Genomic DNA, 16083 nt, shown 5'->3' with positions numbered 1-16083 from the left:
TGAACAAGGCCTGAATCTGATTTGAGGAAATTGGAATCCATGTGATTTGTTCCTGCTTACATGTACATGGGCCATATCCGATCTGTGCCACATGGGAGAAAAAAATCGGAATTGAGTCACTTGAACCATGCAGTGTAAGGCTGCATTTACACTGCAGATCTCGATGATCAATTCCGATTTTGTGACTGTGTCAGATTTTTCTTGATGACCTGCTAACACCATCTTTAAAAGTGACTCATATCGGACCGTCTGCATTTACACAGCACACGACAAAGGTTCAATGAGCAGGAAAAAAAGAGCGGCGCTGACTAACAGCTGATAATTAAAGAGCGCTCTTTTCTCTATTCCTGTAAGTAATTTGTTTGCAGCTTTTGACAAGCTGTTTTATTAAAGTTTATAACAGAAAGGTTCTCATTTATCTATCTTCTTTTGATATATAGGCTTTTTTAAACCTTTAGGCATCTTAATGTAACGTCCATGGCGTGATTTATGCATGTGATGTATGCACTAGTTTTATATTACTTTATATTGGTTACGTCACAGACATTGTGCTCTCTGGCTCTCGTTAACATGCTTAAATACCTGTGCTATATGACAATATAAAAGCTGTTTAAGTCCTCGTGTATGAGATTTAAGGTTTGGGACTCTGCTGAAAGTGTCAGACTTGACGTCATATCATATGGTTTTTAATGACGCGCGGCTCACATTGACAGGTGAAAATCAGACCTACCTGCTTACAATGCAGACACGAGGGCACAGACCAGATTAATATCGGATAAATTTCTACATATGAACAAGGCCTGAATCTGATTTGAGTAAATTGGAATCCATGTGATTTATTCCTGCTTACATACACTTGGGCCATATCCGATTTGTGCCAGATGGGAGAAAAAAAAATCGTAATTGAGTCACTTGAATAGTGCTGTGTAAATGCGGCCAAACAGTATAGTGTCCCTGTCACTATAATGGGGTATTAGGACCCACATAGACCATGAGGTAACTGCTTGCCTCGCTAACAGCTGTTTGAACAGCAACCGGTAATCTCTTATCCAGGTACTGACAAAAATCAAACCTGCTTGACTTCAGTCTGCAACCAGACTTGGGTTTAAGTTAAATTCGACTAACATTTGCTGTACACTTCAGGAAAATATTATATGACAAAACGAAAACGCAGTTACAGTATGACATTCATTTCTTGTGCCACCTAATGTAGTCCCACTCAGGATGATGTAAATCATAAAACATGTGAAAATAAAAGCTAAGTGCATGGTTGACATAACTTTAAACCAGTTAAACTCTGCTGCTATTTTGGGATTTCCGCCTGGATTTTGCCTACCTAAATTTAAAAGCTTTCCAAATCCACATGCAGAGGTGTAAATGCAAAAATTTGGTATCATTTTAAAGAAAACCCTTTGAATTTTCATAAAACACTATTGAAAGTGTTTAAAATATCTGTGTATGTTGACTGTGTCATAATAAACACCTAAAAAAAGATGCGCTTTTTGTATTTTTTTTTATAAACTCAAATTTGAAAGTGTACCCTTTAGGTTCTGTGTGGTCTAGGGTGCTGTAATTAATGTTTGTGGTTCCTGCGCATGTCTGTAATCATAGGGAAAAAAAGTCTCTACCATAATCTATGCAAAAGTTATTGTATTCCAACTGATGAGAGGTGCTGTGCAAGCCACAGGGAGCGATCATTGTTTTCATATTTCACTATTCTTTTGTGTGATCAAACATAATTCACTGTGTTTGGACCACGTCAGACATATAAAAGGATTACTTATGCACATCACCTCAAAAACAGAGGAGAAATGGCGCTGAAGCGCACAGCATAAGGTAAGAGATGACAGCTGTCTGTGCTATCTGGGGCTGCTTATTGATCATAAATGTATTGTTTTCACTTGGAAACACCGCGATTCATTCAACAACTGTTTGATATGTGAGTATAAATCAGTAAAAAGAATGCTAGAACTGTATGAGCACCGGCAAGAGCTTTCATTTGAGCTACAACTTGTACATGTGTCATATATGAACCATATGAAAATGAACCAATGTTCAATCCCCAGCTTGGGCATCCAAAATACTGTGTATTTAAGTGTGAATAACTTTTGTACAGTAGAATAAAAACCAAAGTGATGCATATGTGCATAAAATATAGATTCTACAGTTTCAAACGAAACCACTTCCGGGGGTCTGGTGCAATGCTAGCCCTTTAAATCTTAGAGCAAAGTCGATGATGTCATAGACCCGGTACCGGGTCCGCAGAGTTTAACTAGTTAAGCCAAGACTAGTAACTTATGATTGAGAGCAATAGCAACACTAATGCGAGAGGCTGCACTTCACTGATTTCAAGGTACAGTAGTTATGTATGTTTATACAACCTTTCTCCGGATAAATTTAATCTCTGCCCTTACAATCTTGAAGATGTCAACCAAAAATCCCCATAAGGGAATTCGGTTACATTCGGTTATCATGTCCCAATATTATGCACAGAAGTTTAGCATCATTCTGAAGCAGGGGTGTCAAAACTCGGTCCTGGGCCGGTGTCCTGCATACTTTAGTTCCAACCGCAATGAAACACACCTGGACCAGCTAATCAAGCTCTTTCTAGGTACACTAGAAACTTCCAGGGAGGTGTGTTGAAGGACGTTGGAGCTAAACTATGCAGGACACCGGCCCTCCAGGACCGAGTTTGGACACCCCTGTTCTAAAGTAATCAGACTTCTGTTCCCAAGCTTCAATTTCCAACATGCCAACTTCCCCAGACCAAATATGGGCATGTTAGTCAGTCATCTTTTTTAACACACAGTTTATATCTGCCATTTAAACTCATGCAATCCTGCTTCTTAATATATTTGATGTACTAAATACGAGCATTTAATGTCCTGGAAGTAAGCAAGCACTTACCCACTTCAAAGACCAACCCTGTCGGATAAATCATCCTTCCCCTATTCACTCTCAGCCAGAATATTTCCTAGTGCCCATTAAATCTGTTCATCCATGATCTGATCCCAGATGCACTTCTCGGTTTTATTTAGTAAAACTGTTGTTGCATCTGTGCCTTAACTACACAGAGAATATCAAAACAAAGCAGTATTTCCAACTCAGAGTGGCCTGAGAGCTGCTGCGCCAGAGCCTGCTTTTCAGCTGACTGTGCTGGAATCAAAGCTGTTGACATTGCTCCCTCCCTCTCTCGCATTGCTTGCTCTCTTTCTCTCTCCCTCTCTCTCCTCCCATACCCCTTCTCTGGAATCCAGGCTTAGCGCATGACAGCATGCTTGTGTGTATCTGTAGACCATCATGAAAAGAAGAAACAAAACTAGCGAGAGCAGCATGAGAAGGACTGAAACCCTCTTAGCTTCTGAGTTATGATTCAGTCATATGAAGTTTATTCTACATCCTTAGTACATAAATCAACCATCCAGACTGCAAGTAAATCACTTGCATATGTCACTTTTTGCACTGAAAAAAAAAAGCTTTTGCTAAAATATATGAATAATTTAAGTTGGGCACAAAAATGAGCACACATATTTCCACAGAACACTTTATGTTGCATACACGTGTCTATTTTAATTAACTGGGACTTTAAGTGTCACTTTATTTTTATATTATAATAAAATAATAATGTTATGTTTTTGTAAGTGACATGGTGGCTCAGTGGTTAGCACTGTCAATGCACAGCAAGAAGTCGCTGGTTTAGGTTCAAGTTGGGTTAGTTGGCATTTCTGTGTGCAGTTTGCATGTTCTCCCCGTGTTGGCATGGGTTTCCTTTAAGTGTGCCGGTTTCCCCCACAGTTCAAAAACATGCAGAAGGACATGCACTGTGAAAAACATATGCTGAATAAGTTGGCGGTTCATTCCATTGTGGCGACCCCTAATGAATAATGGGAAAATGAATGAATGAATAAATGTTTTGGTTTAAAAGAGTTAGTTTTATGGTGTGTGTGTGTGTGTGTTTGTGTGTTTGTGTGTGTGTGTGTGTGTGTGTGTGTGTGTGTGTGTGTATTCATTCATTTTTGCTGTTTTGTCAAAAGCTGCTTTTTATTTACAATGAAGTATCAATAAAAATAATAATAATAATAAAAAAATATATATATATACATACATACATACATACACACATATATATATATATATATATAAATATATATATATATATATAGTCAAAGTCAGAATTATTAGCCCCTCTTTGAATTGTATTCTTTTTTAAATATTTCCCAAATTATGTTTAACAGAGCAAGGACATTTTCACAATATGTCTGATAATATTTATTCTTCTGGAGAAAGTCTGATTTGTTTTATTTTAGCTAGAATAAAAGCAGTTTTTATTTTTTTAAACACAATTTTAAGGACAAAATTATTAGCCCCTTTAAGCTATATTTTTTCTATAGTCTACAGAACAAACCATGTTAATACAATAACTTGCCTAATTACCCTAACCTGCCTAGTTAACCTAATTAACCTAGTTAAGCCTTTAAATGTCACTTTAAGCTGTATAGAAATGTCTTGAGGAATATCTAGTCAAATATTTTTTACTGTCATCATGACAAAGATAAAATAAATCCGTTATTAGAGATGAGTTATTAAAACTATTACGTTAAGAAATGTGTCACAAAAATCTTCTCGCTGAGTGGTTCTCAAACTGTGGCGGAATCGCTGAATAGTTAAAGTAAAAAAATGAACACACTATTAACCCTTTGACGCGTACGATAACACAGATGTGATCAGTAAATTGATTTTAATAGGATAGACCGGGGTGTCTAAACACGATGTCCTGCATAGTTTAGCTCCAACTTCTTTCAACACAGCTGCCTGAAAGTTTCAAGTAAACCTAAACAGTTTTTATAAAGGATTAATAAAGGGACAAAGCCGACAAGAAAATGAATGAATGAACTAAACTATGCTGGACACCGGCCCTACAGGACGGAGTTTGGGCACTCCTGGGCCAGACCTTTTATTTTATTTTCAATTTTCTAATGTTTGTCATGTATTCTATCGTCTGAAACTAATTTCCTCCCCATATTTGTAACTGTTGTTGGGGGGAGGGGGGATATGCTGTATTTTCATATCCCAATGTTGACAGGTTCAGTTTAATCACTTGCTTTTCTGACACACAAAGCCTACTCTAATATGCATTAAGTGGATATAATTTCTAATTTAAATATGTAAATCCAATTCATGTATCTAAAATCCAAGTTAATGTTTAGATTTCAAAGATATACAAACAAGTCATATACAGTATATATGCATCATATATTTCAAAATTTATCAAAAAGAGTTTCAATATGAAAATGATGACATATAGCTAGGCCCACACGGAATCTGCGCACGCAGGATTCCGCAGATTTTTCGCAGATTTCTGCAGATTTTTAGCCCATTATTAATTCTGATTATTTACTTGAGTAAATGTGTAAATCTGAATTTATTCAGTTTTTATTCAGTAATTTATTACTTTTTATTTAATATATTAAGGTTTTAGTTATGGTACTCCGCTGGATACTCCCAAAATAATTCCGCAGAAATCCGCAGATTTTTACCAAAATTCTCAGCAGAAATAGCAAAAAACGTCCGCAGATTCCGTCTGGCCCTGCATATAGCCTATATTTATGAGGTCAAAGGAACATTTCCAGGTTTTGATGAATAGGCTACTTTATGATAATACTTTACATTTAAAGAGTGCAGTTTTCTTTTTACTTTTTAAGAACTGTGCCCATTTTAATAAACTTTTAAAAGCACATTTTAATTTAAACTTTTTATTTAATTTTACCTGTAAGCACAGTAAATTCTTAATGTTCAAACTATTTATAATGTTTAAAGTGGCTGACAATATTAAATATTCATAATAATAGGAATTAATCTGCCCCGTTTTTTAACTGTGCAGTGCTGTAGCTGCTTAATTAGGCCCGCTACGCTACAGTACTTCAACACTGGTCATTATGGTGGTACTTGAAGAGACAATTTTTTTTGAGAACCACTGTATTAGATTATAAAGAGATTCAGCTAAATGAACTATTAATCATTTTTGTCATGAAGTATGAGGGACCTCTACTGGCACTTTCGAGTCATTAAAATGTTCTAAAGGCCACACTCATAAGCAGCTAAGCTCTTCCACAGAATATGATAATGTCCACACATCTGAGAGAACACCCAAAGGTTCTGAAATTCAGGCTTCAGCTAAGGTACAGGTGTGTTTATATTATATAATTTAATAGTGCTTCCTAAAGCTTCCTAAGGTATGCGGTGCCACAAAATCTAAACTAAAACCTTATAAAAATGACCACTCAATACATAATTCAGACAATTCAGAATTGTATGTCCAATGCAGGCAACAATCACACACCTCAAATACATTTAAGCCCAGTTTGTGCTTTTGATTTATTGATAAACTTCCTGTATGTACTTTGTCTTTCTTGACAATCATCATAAATAATAATAAAAAACAATAATACACATTTATTAATGGCGCGGTTGTTAGAGCTGTCAAGAAGGTCGCTGGTTCAAGCTTTGGTTAGGCCAGTTGGCATTTCTGTGTGGAGTTTGTGCTCCGGTTACCTAAATGACGTGTGCTATTTGTGAATTGGGTAAGCTTAAATTGTCCGTAGTGTATGTGTGTGAATGAGTGTGTATAGATGTTTCTCAGTGATGGGTTGCAGCTGGAAGGGCATCCGCTGTGTAAAACATATGCTGGATAAGTTGGTGGTTCATCCCGATGTGGCGACCCCTGATTAATAAAGGGACTAGGCCGACAAGAAAATGAATGAATGACTGAATAATTCATTATCAATCATTTATTGATTGATTTATTTTGTAATGCCATTTTGGACTAAGGGATTGCTGAGCATGTCTTCGGTTTTGCTTATTTGTGTGTGTGTCTGTGTGCGCGTTTTTGTGACATATCAGGACACAAATCTGTATAATGACATGGGTATGACACAGGTATTACAAAAAGGAGGTGAAATATGAGGACATTGTTGACGTCCTCATTTCTCAAAGAGCTTATAAATCCTAGAGAATGAGTTTAATCAGAAAGTAAAGCTGCACACAGTCTCCTGTGATGGTTGGGTTTAGGGGGTGGGGTGAGGGCAATATAATGTACGGTTTGGGCTGTATAAAATGAATGGAAGTCTATGTAATGTCCCCACTTTTCACAAAAACAAACATGTGTGTGTGTGTGTGTGTGTGTGTGTGTGTGTGTTGTTTTGTGTATTTTGTTACATTTTATTTTGTGTTGGCATGTGCATGTTCATGGCATGTGGACACGACAAATTAAAAGGCATAGTTTTTTTTCTATATTTTTTCCAGCTAATTTGGATTGTTTTTTTAACACACACTTGCAAATAAATCACAGAGAAACATGGTCTACTCTTTAGAAGATCATTTATGTTCCTTTCCTACCAAAACACTTTGTTTACCTCTACACTTCCTGTATGTAGATAACAGATCGTGTTTATTCAGAGAAGTAAACAGCAGTTAGGGAAGATTTGGCCCCATGAGGCAAGGCATGTCCTAAACCACTGTAGGCTTATGAGACGCATGTCATGCAACTACATTTTGAGAACTGTTTCATAACATAAACTATGATTCTAAAAATATGATTTAAAAAAAGAGAAATGAAATTCATTTTCATTTGGACACAAAGTTAAAAGTTAATACAAGAGGATAGCTCAAAACAAAAAGAAAAGACAAATTACCCACCCTCCAATTGTACTTAAACTATTAGTGTTTCTTAATTTTAAGCAGATATTATGAAGAATATTGGAAACTGGTAAGCATTAACTTCCATTGTATTTATTGATGGGAAGTTCGGATCATTTTACTGATTCGGATCTTTGTGTCTCGTTCATCAAGATGAACAAATCTTTTTTCGAGTCATTTCGTTCATTTGGTTCAATTTGCCAAAATATTATTCAAATGTTACGAATTGCTTCCAAACACATCTACAACTAGCCCAAAAGGTTGATTGCACGACAAATAAGTCATAAAAAAAATAATAATTCAATGTTTACCTGCTCTTTTGTCTTTGAAGGTATTGTTGTCTCTTTGCTTAGCTCACCTCTTCATGTCTTCATTCACGTTACACTGACAGTCACATATAATCTTAATCAATGCAGAGTTTAAGCCAATAGGAGCCATGATCGTTCGTTCATCACGTGACAGAATGACTCGAACCCGAGGACTCGAGAGATGAACGGTTCAATTCTTTTTCCAGCTCTAAATGCATATGATTGGCCCGTGAGGAACGAGTGACTCAGACCCGATAGAGGACTCGAGAGATGAACGGTTCAATTCTTTTTCCGGCTCTAAATGCATATGATTGGCCCGTGAGGAACGAATGACTCAGACCCGATAGAGGACTCGAGAGATGAACGAATCAATACTTTTTCCGGCTCTAAACGGATATGATTGGCTCGTGATGAACGAATGACTCAGACCCGATAGAGGACTCGAGAGATGAACGGTTCAATTCTTTTTCCGGCTCTAAATGCATATGATTGGCCCGTGAGGAACGAATGACTCAGACCCGATAGAGGACTCGAGAGATGAACGAATAAATTCTTTTTCCGGCTCTAAACGCATATGATTGGCTCGTGATGAACGAATGACTCAGACCCGATAGAGGACTCGAGAGATGAACGGATCAATTCTTTTTCCGGCTCTAAACGCATATGATTGGCTCGTGATGAACAAGTGAATTAGACCCGATAGAGGACTCGAGAGGTGAGTGGATCAATTCTTTTTCCGGCTCTAAACGCATGTGATTGGCTTCTGCCAATGTGATGAAGACTTGAAATTAACGAAACTACCTGCACAAATGTGCGCACGCGCGGATGAACAGATCACTCCCTGAGAGGACTCGTAGTTCCCGAGTCATATTGAAGATTCGTTCAAAATGAACGAATCGTTCATGAATGACCCATCACTAATAGTATTCTTATTCCTGCTATTAAAGACAAAGGCTACTGCTTATTAGAGATGTAACTAATGATTATTTTGATGATCAATTAGCTAGACAATTATTAAAACCGGCAAGGTGAAGGTTATAAACTTATATAATTAGCTTTATGCAACAGTTCTGTCTGGTTCTTGAATCTGATTGGCTGATAGTGGTGCGATATTCCGCAAATAACAGCACTCGTCCAGTCCCTTTACCCTTCACCCTTGTGGATTACTCTGCCCACATACAGCGACAAGCAGAGGACACTTTACAGTTAGGGCGTACTCACAATATGCTATCCGAACCGTGCCCAGGCCCGTTTCCCGGATCGTAATGTGAGTACTCTGAATCTGGGTCAGGCATGGTTTACTTGGTCCAGTTGGAAGAGGTGTGCCAGAGAGGGTTCACTTGGGTTTTGGCTCGGTACATTTGTAGCATGAGTGCAAAGCGCACCTGAGCCAGAAACTGAAGACGCTATGTGACTTTTAAGGGACTGTTTCATATGGATTTATTAATCATTCTTACAGTTCAATGAACACAAACTGTCGTAGATTATTAAAGACGCAAACCCCTCACTGCACGACAACTGCACCTTTAGCAAACCTCCTAATTCCAGCTGAGGACAGCTGAGGATGAGTGCTACAGTATCTTAGCACTATTCAACTAGGTTGGCCAAGCAAAGAACACAGCCTACTGTGTGTCCTACTGTGTATCCATACTTTCCCTTCAGAGATGAACTAGCCAGGGAATATGGAATTGTTATGCAAGGCCACAAAACAGCCATTCCTAATAATAAATATATCAAAATAGATCACATAGGTCACCCTGGTCTGGATGCTACCAAGTACAGAGCAAGAAGTATAATCTTCTGGCCAACCAAGATGGCTGATATTACCACAGAACTCCTTGCATGCTCAGTCTGTAATAGCACAAAGCCACATCAACAGAATGTTGTATCCAGTTCCAGACTTGCCTTGGGCTACTCTGGCAATGGATAAGTTTGAATGGAGAGAAAAGACATTTCTCTGTGCATGGCACACCACATACACTCATTTCTGACAATTCCACGGGTTAAACAAGTCAGGGTTTAAAGACTGTGCCAAAGAGTGGGACTTTATCCATGTCACTAGCAGTCTAGAAATTTCCACAGTCAAACAGCCTGGCAAAAGGAGCGGTCCGTAGCGCCAAACAGCTGATGGAGAAATCTCACAAAGATGGGACAGACGTAATCCCCAGTTTCCTAAATCTGAGAACCACTCCTCTTGAATTGGCAATTGTTGTAATGACAGACCCTGTCAACCTTTCCCATTAAGTCCAAACTGTTAGAACCAACTCCTAAACATGCCCAGCAAGTCACTGTACAACTATCCTATAAAAGAATGATCCAAAAGCAGTACTATGTCTTAGGTTGTTCACTGCAAATGTTGGCAGGGGGTCAGAATTCAAACAGTTAAAACAGTCTTGACAGAGTAAATGAGGTTAACAAGGTTCTTCAGTCTTACACAGTCCAATGCAATGGGAGGAACATACAGGAGGAATCAGGTATCTGAGTACCTGCTAAAAATATTTACAATGGCTATTTCTATATTACCAACACAATTGTTTTTTAATGTGTTTTCCTAATCTGGAGATAGACTTAAGATTTGTGTATGTAATGATTCAGTTACTCACTGTAACAGTTACACTGTTTTAAAAGAAGTCATTCACATTCACACGAGGCGTCAGCATCAACGCTTCCTACTCACTTTAAATGGGTGACGTCAGGCGTTGCCGAACTGCATTGTTGATCTGTCGGCGCCGCTTCAGAGGCATTGCTCGCTGCAGAAGTTGGGACTAGCTCAACTTTTAAAGCGTCGACAGAAGCATCAGCCAATCAGATTGCTGTATGCAAATACACCAGCTCAGACAGTGGCCTATTGTTGACTTAATTTCATTGGCTGTAGCTTCTATGACGATCGCTTCAGCCCCAACTTCAGACACGCCTTCAGTCAAGCAGTGACGCTGAAGCCCCGTGTGAATGGGGCGTAACATTCTTGGTTGTTAACTGAGTTTATGTCATTCTGTGAAAGTTTATTGCCAAATGCTCTTCCTTCTGTATTTACGAGGTTTCAGTTAAAGGAGGGTGTGCAGATTGTTATGGGGAATGATCTCTATTATTGTGATTCATATTGACCTTATTCTAAAATGCAGAAGTGCGCCTGTTTTCTCGATTGTTTTAGAACTTCGATTCAGTCGCCTATGGGAGAAATGACTAGGAATAATAAACAGCAGAAAACGATCAAACTACTTGCTCTACAAACAAATGTTTGCATAACTATATAGACCAAGTAGAATAATATAATAAGAAAATATCAGTTTGCAACATCAAACTGCGAAACGAGCAGCTTTTAATGTCTAAAAATGAATGAAAGTGAATGAGCCCGGAAGTCTCGAGCCAAAAAGATTCAAATGCGCCCACTCGTCGGCAAAGAATACGGTGAATAGCATGGATTGTTGCACTTTCAATGTGTTGGGCTCTTTAAGAAGGGTCACGGAACACCAAAACACATTTTTTTGAGATGTTGACAGTCATATATGTGTCCCACGCGGCTAAAAACCCCTATTAGGACATATATATTTCAATAAAACGTGAAAATTGGTTGTTTTTGCGGTATTTCGAGCAAATCTGTTCTTCCGGTTTGAAAAGAAATTTTGAAGCTACGCCACGACGATTGAATCTTTGTGTGAATTCCAGTTTGTAGACTGGATATCTGTACCGGCCAGTACAAAGAGACATCTTTGAGCTTTCGGCATTAATTTATGAGAAAGATTTCCAAGTCTTTCCAGACTGCCAACCCGCGCACTCTATTGTAAATGAAGTGAAACTTCATTGATATGCATGATAGCTTAGAAGACCTTACCTGTTGCAGTGTTCAGATGGCAGAAAGACGCCACGTTGTGTTGCCAACTGTAATTAAAACAAGTGGAAGAAGAAGAATTGTTTGGAGAAATGGGTCGTCAGTGTTGCATTTATAAATGTGCTGCAACGAAGGTTTTGTTTTCAATCTGCAGAGCGCAGCTGAATTCACGTGTGGATTACAGTGGTCTGCTAACACGTGAGAGAAATACATTTGTAAGGAACTCCCAAAAGCTGTTCGAATCTGGAAATACTGAAATTGCCGCTCATCTTCTTTAAAAAAAGATGCAGTTCTTGTTAATGTTGATTGTCCTTTGTTTGTTTATTCAGATGTCAAAGTTTGTTTGTATCGTCAGCAGTACTCTTTTAGTGTTTAAAGACATACCTTAAGCGGATGTGCAACAGCTTTAATCATAAGGTAAACACAAAACAAAAGTTTCCATCTGGAGCTCTTTTATGGGGCTCGACACTTATAAACAGCTCTCAGCCCACACTTATCACCGCTACCATGCTGACCAATCACAGAGCTTGCACTATGCGCTGCTGCAACGTGCAGTTATATTATTTGAGAGGTGCTTATCAGCCATGGTGAAGGCTATGCGATCGTGCGAAGGCTACACCAGAGCATATGCGTGCACTTGACGCAGAAGTATAAATCATCCTTTATTCTGGGGCTTCATTTGAGTGTATGACAGGAGACATGCAACATTTGCTTTAAAGAACTTGGGTGTAAGTACACATTCTCGCTCTCATTTTACATGACCAGGTATCACTTGTTTCCAGTGAAGACATGCGTATGCGTTTAATAAACTGCATTTGTACAGTGCAAACAGAGTGGAAAAACAGAACTGACCTAAACTGAAGATACAGAAAAGTCAACAAAGAAAATAAATCACACATGTGTGGTGATTTATCATTCTGCAAATAGGCTAATAGCTACAACAGCTACAAGGCATCAGCTCTGCACCAAAATCATATGAAACAGAACGCTAATATTTTAACCAGCTAATATATATATTGAAATATTAGCCCCCTTCTTTATTTTTTCCCCGTTTTCTGTTTTATATATATATATATATATATATATATATATATATATATATATATATATATATATATATATATATATATATATTCTGTTTAATAAATTTATTCTGTTATATATAAACGTATTCAGTTTATATATATTAGCTGGTAAAAAATATTAGCATTCTGTTTCACATAATTTTGGTGCAGAGCTGATGCTTTGTGGCTGTTGTAGTTATTAACATGACACTGAAATGTGTCATGACTGCACAGTCATAATCATCATTACATGTGAAATCTAAAGACGTGTTTAATGCCTATTTAAACAGCTTCAAAAAGTGCACAATGCTCTTACTCACGGTGATGGTTGACCGGAGCAAGATGGCGGCAGCGTTGACGTACCATTCAGTCGCAAACAGGGCGTCTTGCATGTCTATCCGCTTGTTAGGTCGTGACGTAACGATGACTTATGAAATACTGTGTCCGTGTCCAAGCCGCTACTCATTTGAATTGAAAAAAAATTGTTTTCTTTCTTTGTAAACGTTTATTATTATCATATGTTGTGTCTCCCCATACAGACCCGGAAGCCGCTTTGCGTTACGTCACAACAAGAGGATGACCTGTCCTGCGTCGCTGGTTGCGTAGCGACCACGATACATAAAGGAGTTAAAAAGTAATGGAGTTGACTAAACGTGCAGGTAAACAGTAAAAGCAAAAAAGCCATCATAAACATGGTTAAGCAAACCATTGAAATATTTGCCCGTGTGAAACCGACGAAGAAACCCACCTCGGTGAGTGTTTTGCTTTTGTACAGTGCAAAGGATCGGCTTTGCAGTTTGCAAACATGTAATGGGGCTTAGCACATATAGCAATTATGTTTGCATATAATGTCCTAGTTATTTTATTTGCATTGTACACCTTATTATTTGTCCAAAATAAGCAATGATATACAGACAACGAAACTTAACATTGAAAAAATATAGCAGGTACAATGACAGAAATGAGTTAGTTTCTTGTTCTTTTAATACTGTATTACGTTGGGGTAAAGCTAATAGGCATTCCCTATTAATAATTCGCAAATAATACTTTTCTGAAACGATATTATCGAGAGAAAGTCTGAATGTGCGTATGTAACCAACTTTACCTCAGTGTGTATTCTAAATAGTCGTGACCCGTAGAAGTAAATAAATATGATTTCAATCACATGGCTATCACTATAACGTTACTGTAATTTGCTAATTTATTTGTTTACCTCACCTGATCATACTGTGTTGTTCTTTGGTCTACTGTGGTAACGCTTATGTCTTATATATGTAGACATGCTTAAAGAATATATATATATATATATATATATATATATATATATATATATATATATATATATATATATATATATATATATATACAGTTGAAGTCAGAATTATTATTTTATTTTTTTAAATATTTTCCAAATGATGTTTAACAGAGAAAGGAAATTTTCGCAGTATGTCTGATAATATTTTTTCTTCTGGAGAAAGTCTTATTTGTTTTATTTCGGCTAGATTAAAAGCAGTTATTAATTTTTTTTAAACCATTTTTGGGTCAAAATTATTAGCTCCTTTAAGCTATTTTTTTCAATAATCTACAGAAAAAAACATCATTATACAATAACTTGCCTAATTACCCTAACCTGCCTAGTTCACCTTATTAACCTAGTTAAGCCTTTCAATGTCACTTTAAGCTGTAAAGAAGTGTCTTGAAAAATATCAAGTAAAATATTATTTACTGTCATCATGGCGAAGATAAAATAAAACAGTTATTAGAAATAAGTTTTTAAAACTATTATGCTTAGAAATGTGCTGAAACAATCTTCCCTCCATTAAACAGAAATTGGTGAAAAAAATAAACAGGGGCGCTAATAATTCAGGAGGCTAATAATTCTGACTTCAACTGTATATGAGCAATTCTATGCATATTTTATCCATTTTTTTAAATTCATATCCATATTTCGGTTTTGTGTGTGAGCAAGTATTTTAGTGCTTTAGAAATCCTCAAAAATGTCTCTTTTAATGTTTTAAACACTAATATTTGTTTTACCAAAGTCAAACAAGTGGCAATTTGACATCTGTCACACCCATAATAACACTTTTTCTACATAAATGCAAAAATCTTTGTGTTCTATAGTGAGCCAACTATTATCCTTGATTAGCATTGTTTATTTTGGGTTGTGCAGTTTAATTCGAAGAATTTCGCAAAAGTAACGTTATGTTATATGCTGTAAACTTGCTGACTTTTTTGGTCACATCCATAACACATGTTTTTTTTTTCTCATTTAAAGTACAAAACATGTTTACAGATTGATATTTTTCTGATCCCATAATTCTGTGGTTAGTTGTTTCAGAAAATATAAACAGATGTTTCAATATAATGTTAAGAATGTTAACATATACTTTCTCTGTCAATTTATGTGTTGAGTATTTACTGCAAATGTCACATCCATAGCACTAGAATTGCTTATATATATATATATATATATATATATATATATATATATATATATATATATATATATATATATATATATTAGAGAGAGAGAGAACGAGAGAGAGAGGTGACCATTTACATGATTACATATTCTAAAATTAGAGATTGAGGTGAAGTTGGGTTTATATTCGCACATTTGTTCAGTGACAACTTGTGACATGCTCCGTATATGGTTTACCATGGTAACTTTACTATCTACTATTCGCTCTGAAATCAAATGTAAGTATGACTTGAGAACAACATTAGCACTATTTGTTTGACTGTAAACAATGTTGTACTTTGATAGTCATTTGTTGCTAAAATGATTTTATTATTCATCATTTGCAAAGAAAACTTTTCTGAAATGATATTATTAAGGAGAAACTCAGAATGTGTGAATATAAAGCCAACTTTACCTCAATAAATGAGTGTACTCATGCTGAAGCATTCTTATTGCAGGAGTACTTTGCGGATTGTGATGAGCAGGGCGGTAGTTTACTGTTTTTGGTTCCCAGAGATGCGGCTGATGGTTTTATCAACAATAAGAGGGAAAACTACAAATTCAGGTAATGTGTAGAAAAAAAAATAGAGAGAGAGAGATATAATAAAATATAATGAATATATCTTTAAGCTTGTAATTATTACATATGGCGTTATTCTTTAGTTATGTATTTGAAATCCAAATTATTTGGATATCCACAACACACAAATAGGTTCTTGTTTC

General features: G+C 36.7%; 2 protein-coding genes across 9 annotated transcripts in view; one reads left to right on the top strand and one right to left on the bottom strand.

The window, feature by feature from the left end:
• daam2 (dishevelled associated activator of morphogenesis 2) overlaps positions 1 to 3153 on the bottom strand; it is a 155671-nt gene extending 152518 nt beyond the window's left edge. For all 5 annotated transcript variants that reach the window (XR_015513863.1, XR_015513864.1, XR_015513862.1 and 2 more), the window contains exon 1: positions 2908 to 3153. The gene's annotated coding sequence lies outside the window, so the exon portion shown is untranslated. The remainder of the gene's footprint in view (positions 1 to 2907) is intronic.
• Positions 3154 to 13489: 10336 nt separating this feature from the next.
• The window catches only part of kif6 (kinesin family member 6), a 54578-nt gene continuing 51984 nt past the window's right edge, over positions 13490 to 16083 (top strand). For 3 of the 4 annotated variants that reach the window (NR_200083.2, NR_200082.2, NM_001423671.2), the window contains 2 exon segments: positions 13490 to 13648; positions 15819 to 15925. Coding sequence is in view for 1 of the 4 variants with exons in the window: in NM_001423671.2 (NP_001410600.1) it covers positions 13589 to 13648; positions 15819 to 15925 (167 nt within the window). In the remaining 3 variants the exon portion in view is untranslated. 4 annotated transcript variants of the gene reach the window in all.

Source organism: Danio rerio, chromosome 17, assembly GCF_052040795.2.
Source record: "Danio rerio strain M-AB ecotype USA chromosome 17, GRCz13ab, whole genome shotgun sequence".
Lineage (NCBI taxonomy): Eukaryota > Metazoa > Chordata > Actinopteri > Cypriniformes > Danionidae > Danio > Danio rerio.
The sequence above is the reverse complement of the archived record's forward strand: the minus strand, read 5'-3'. Positions and strand labels throughout refer to the sequence as shown.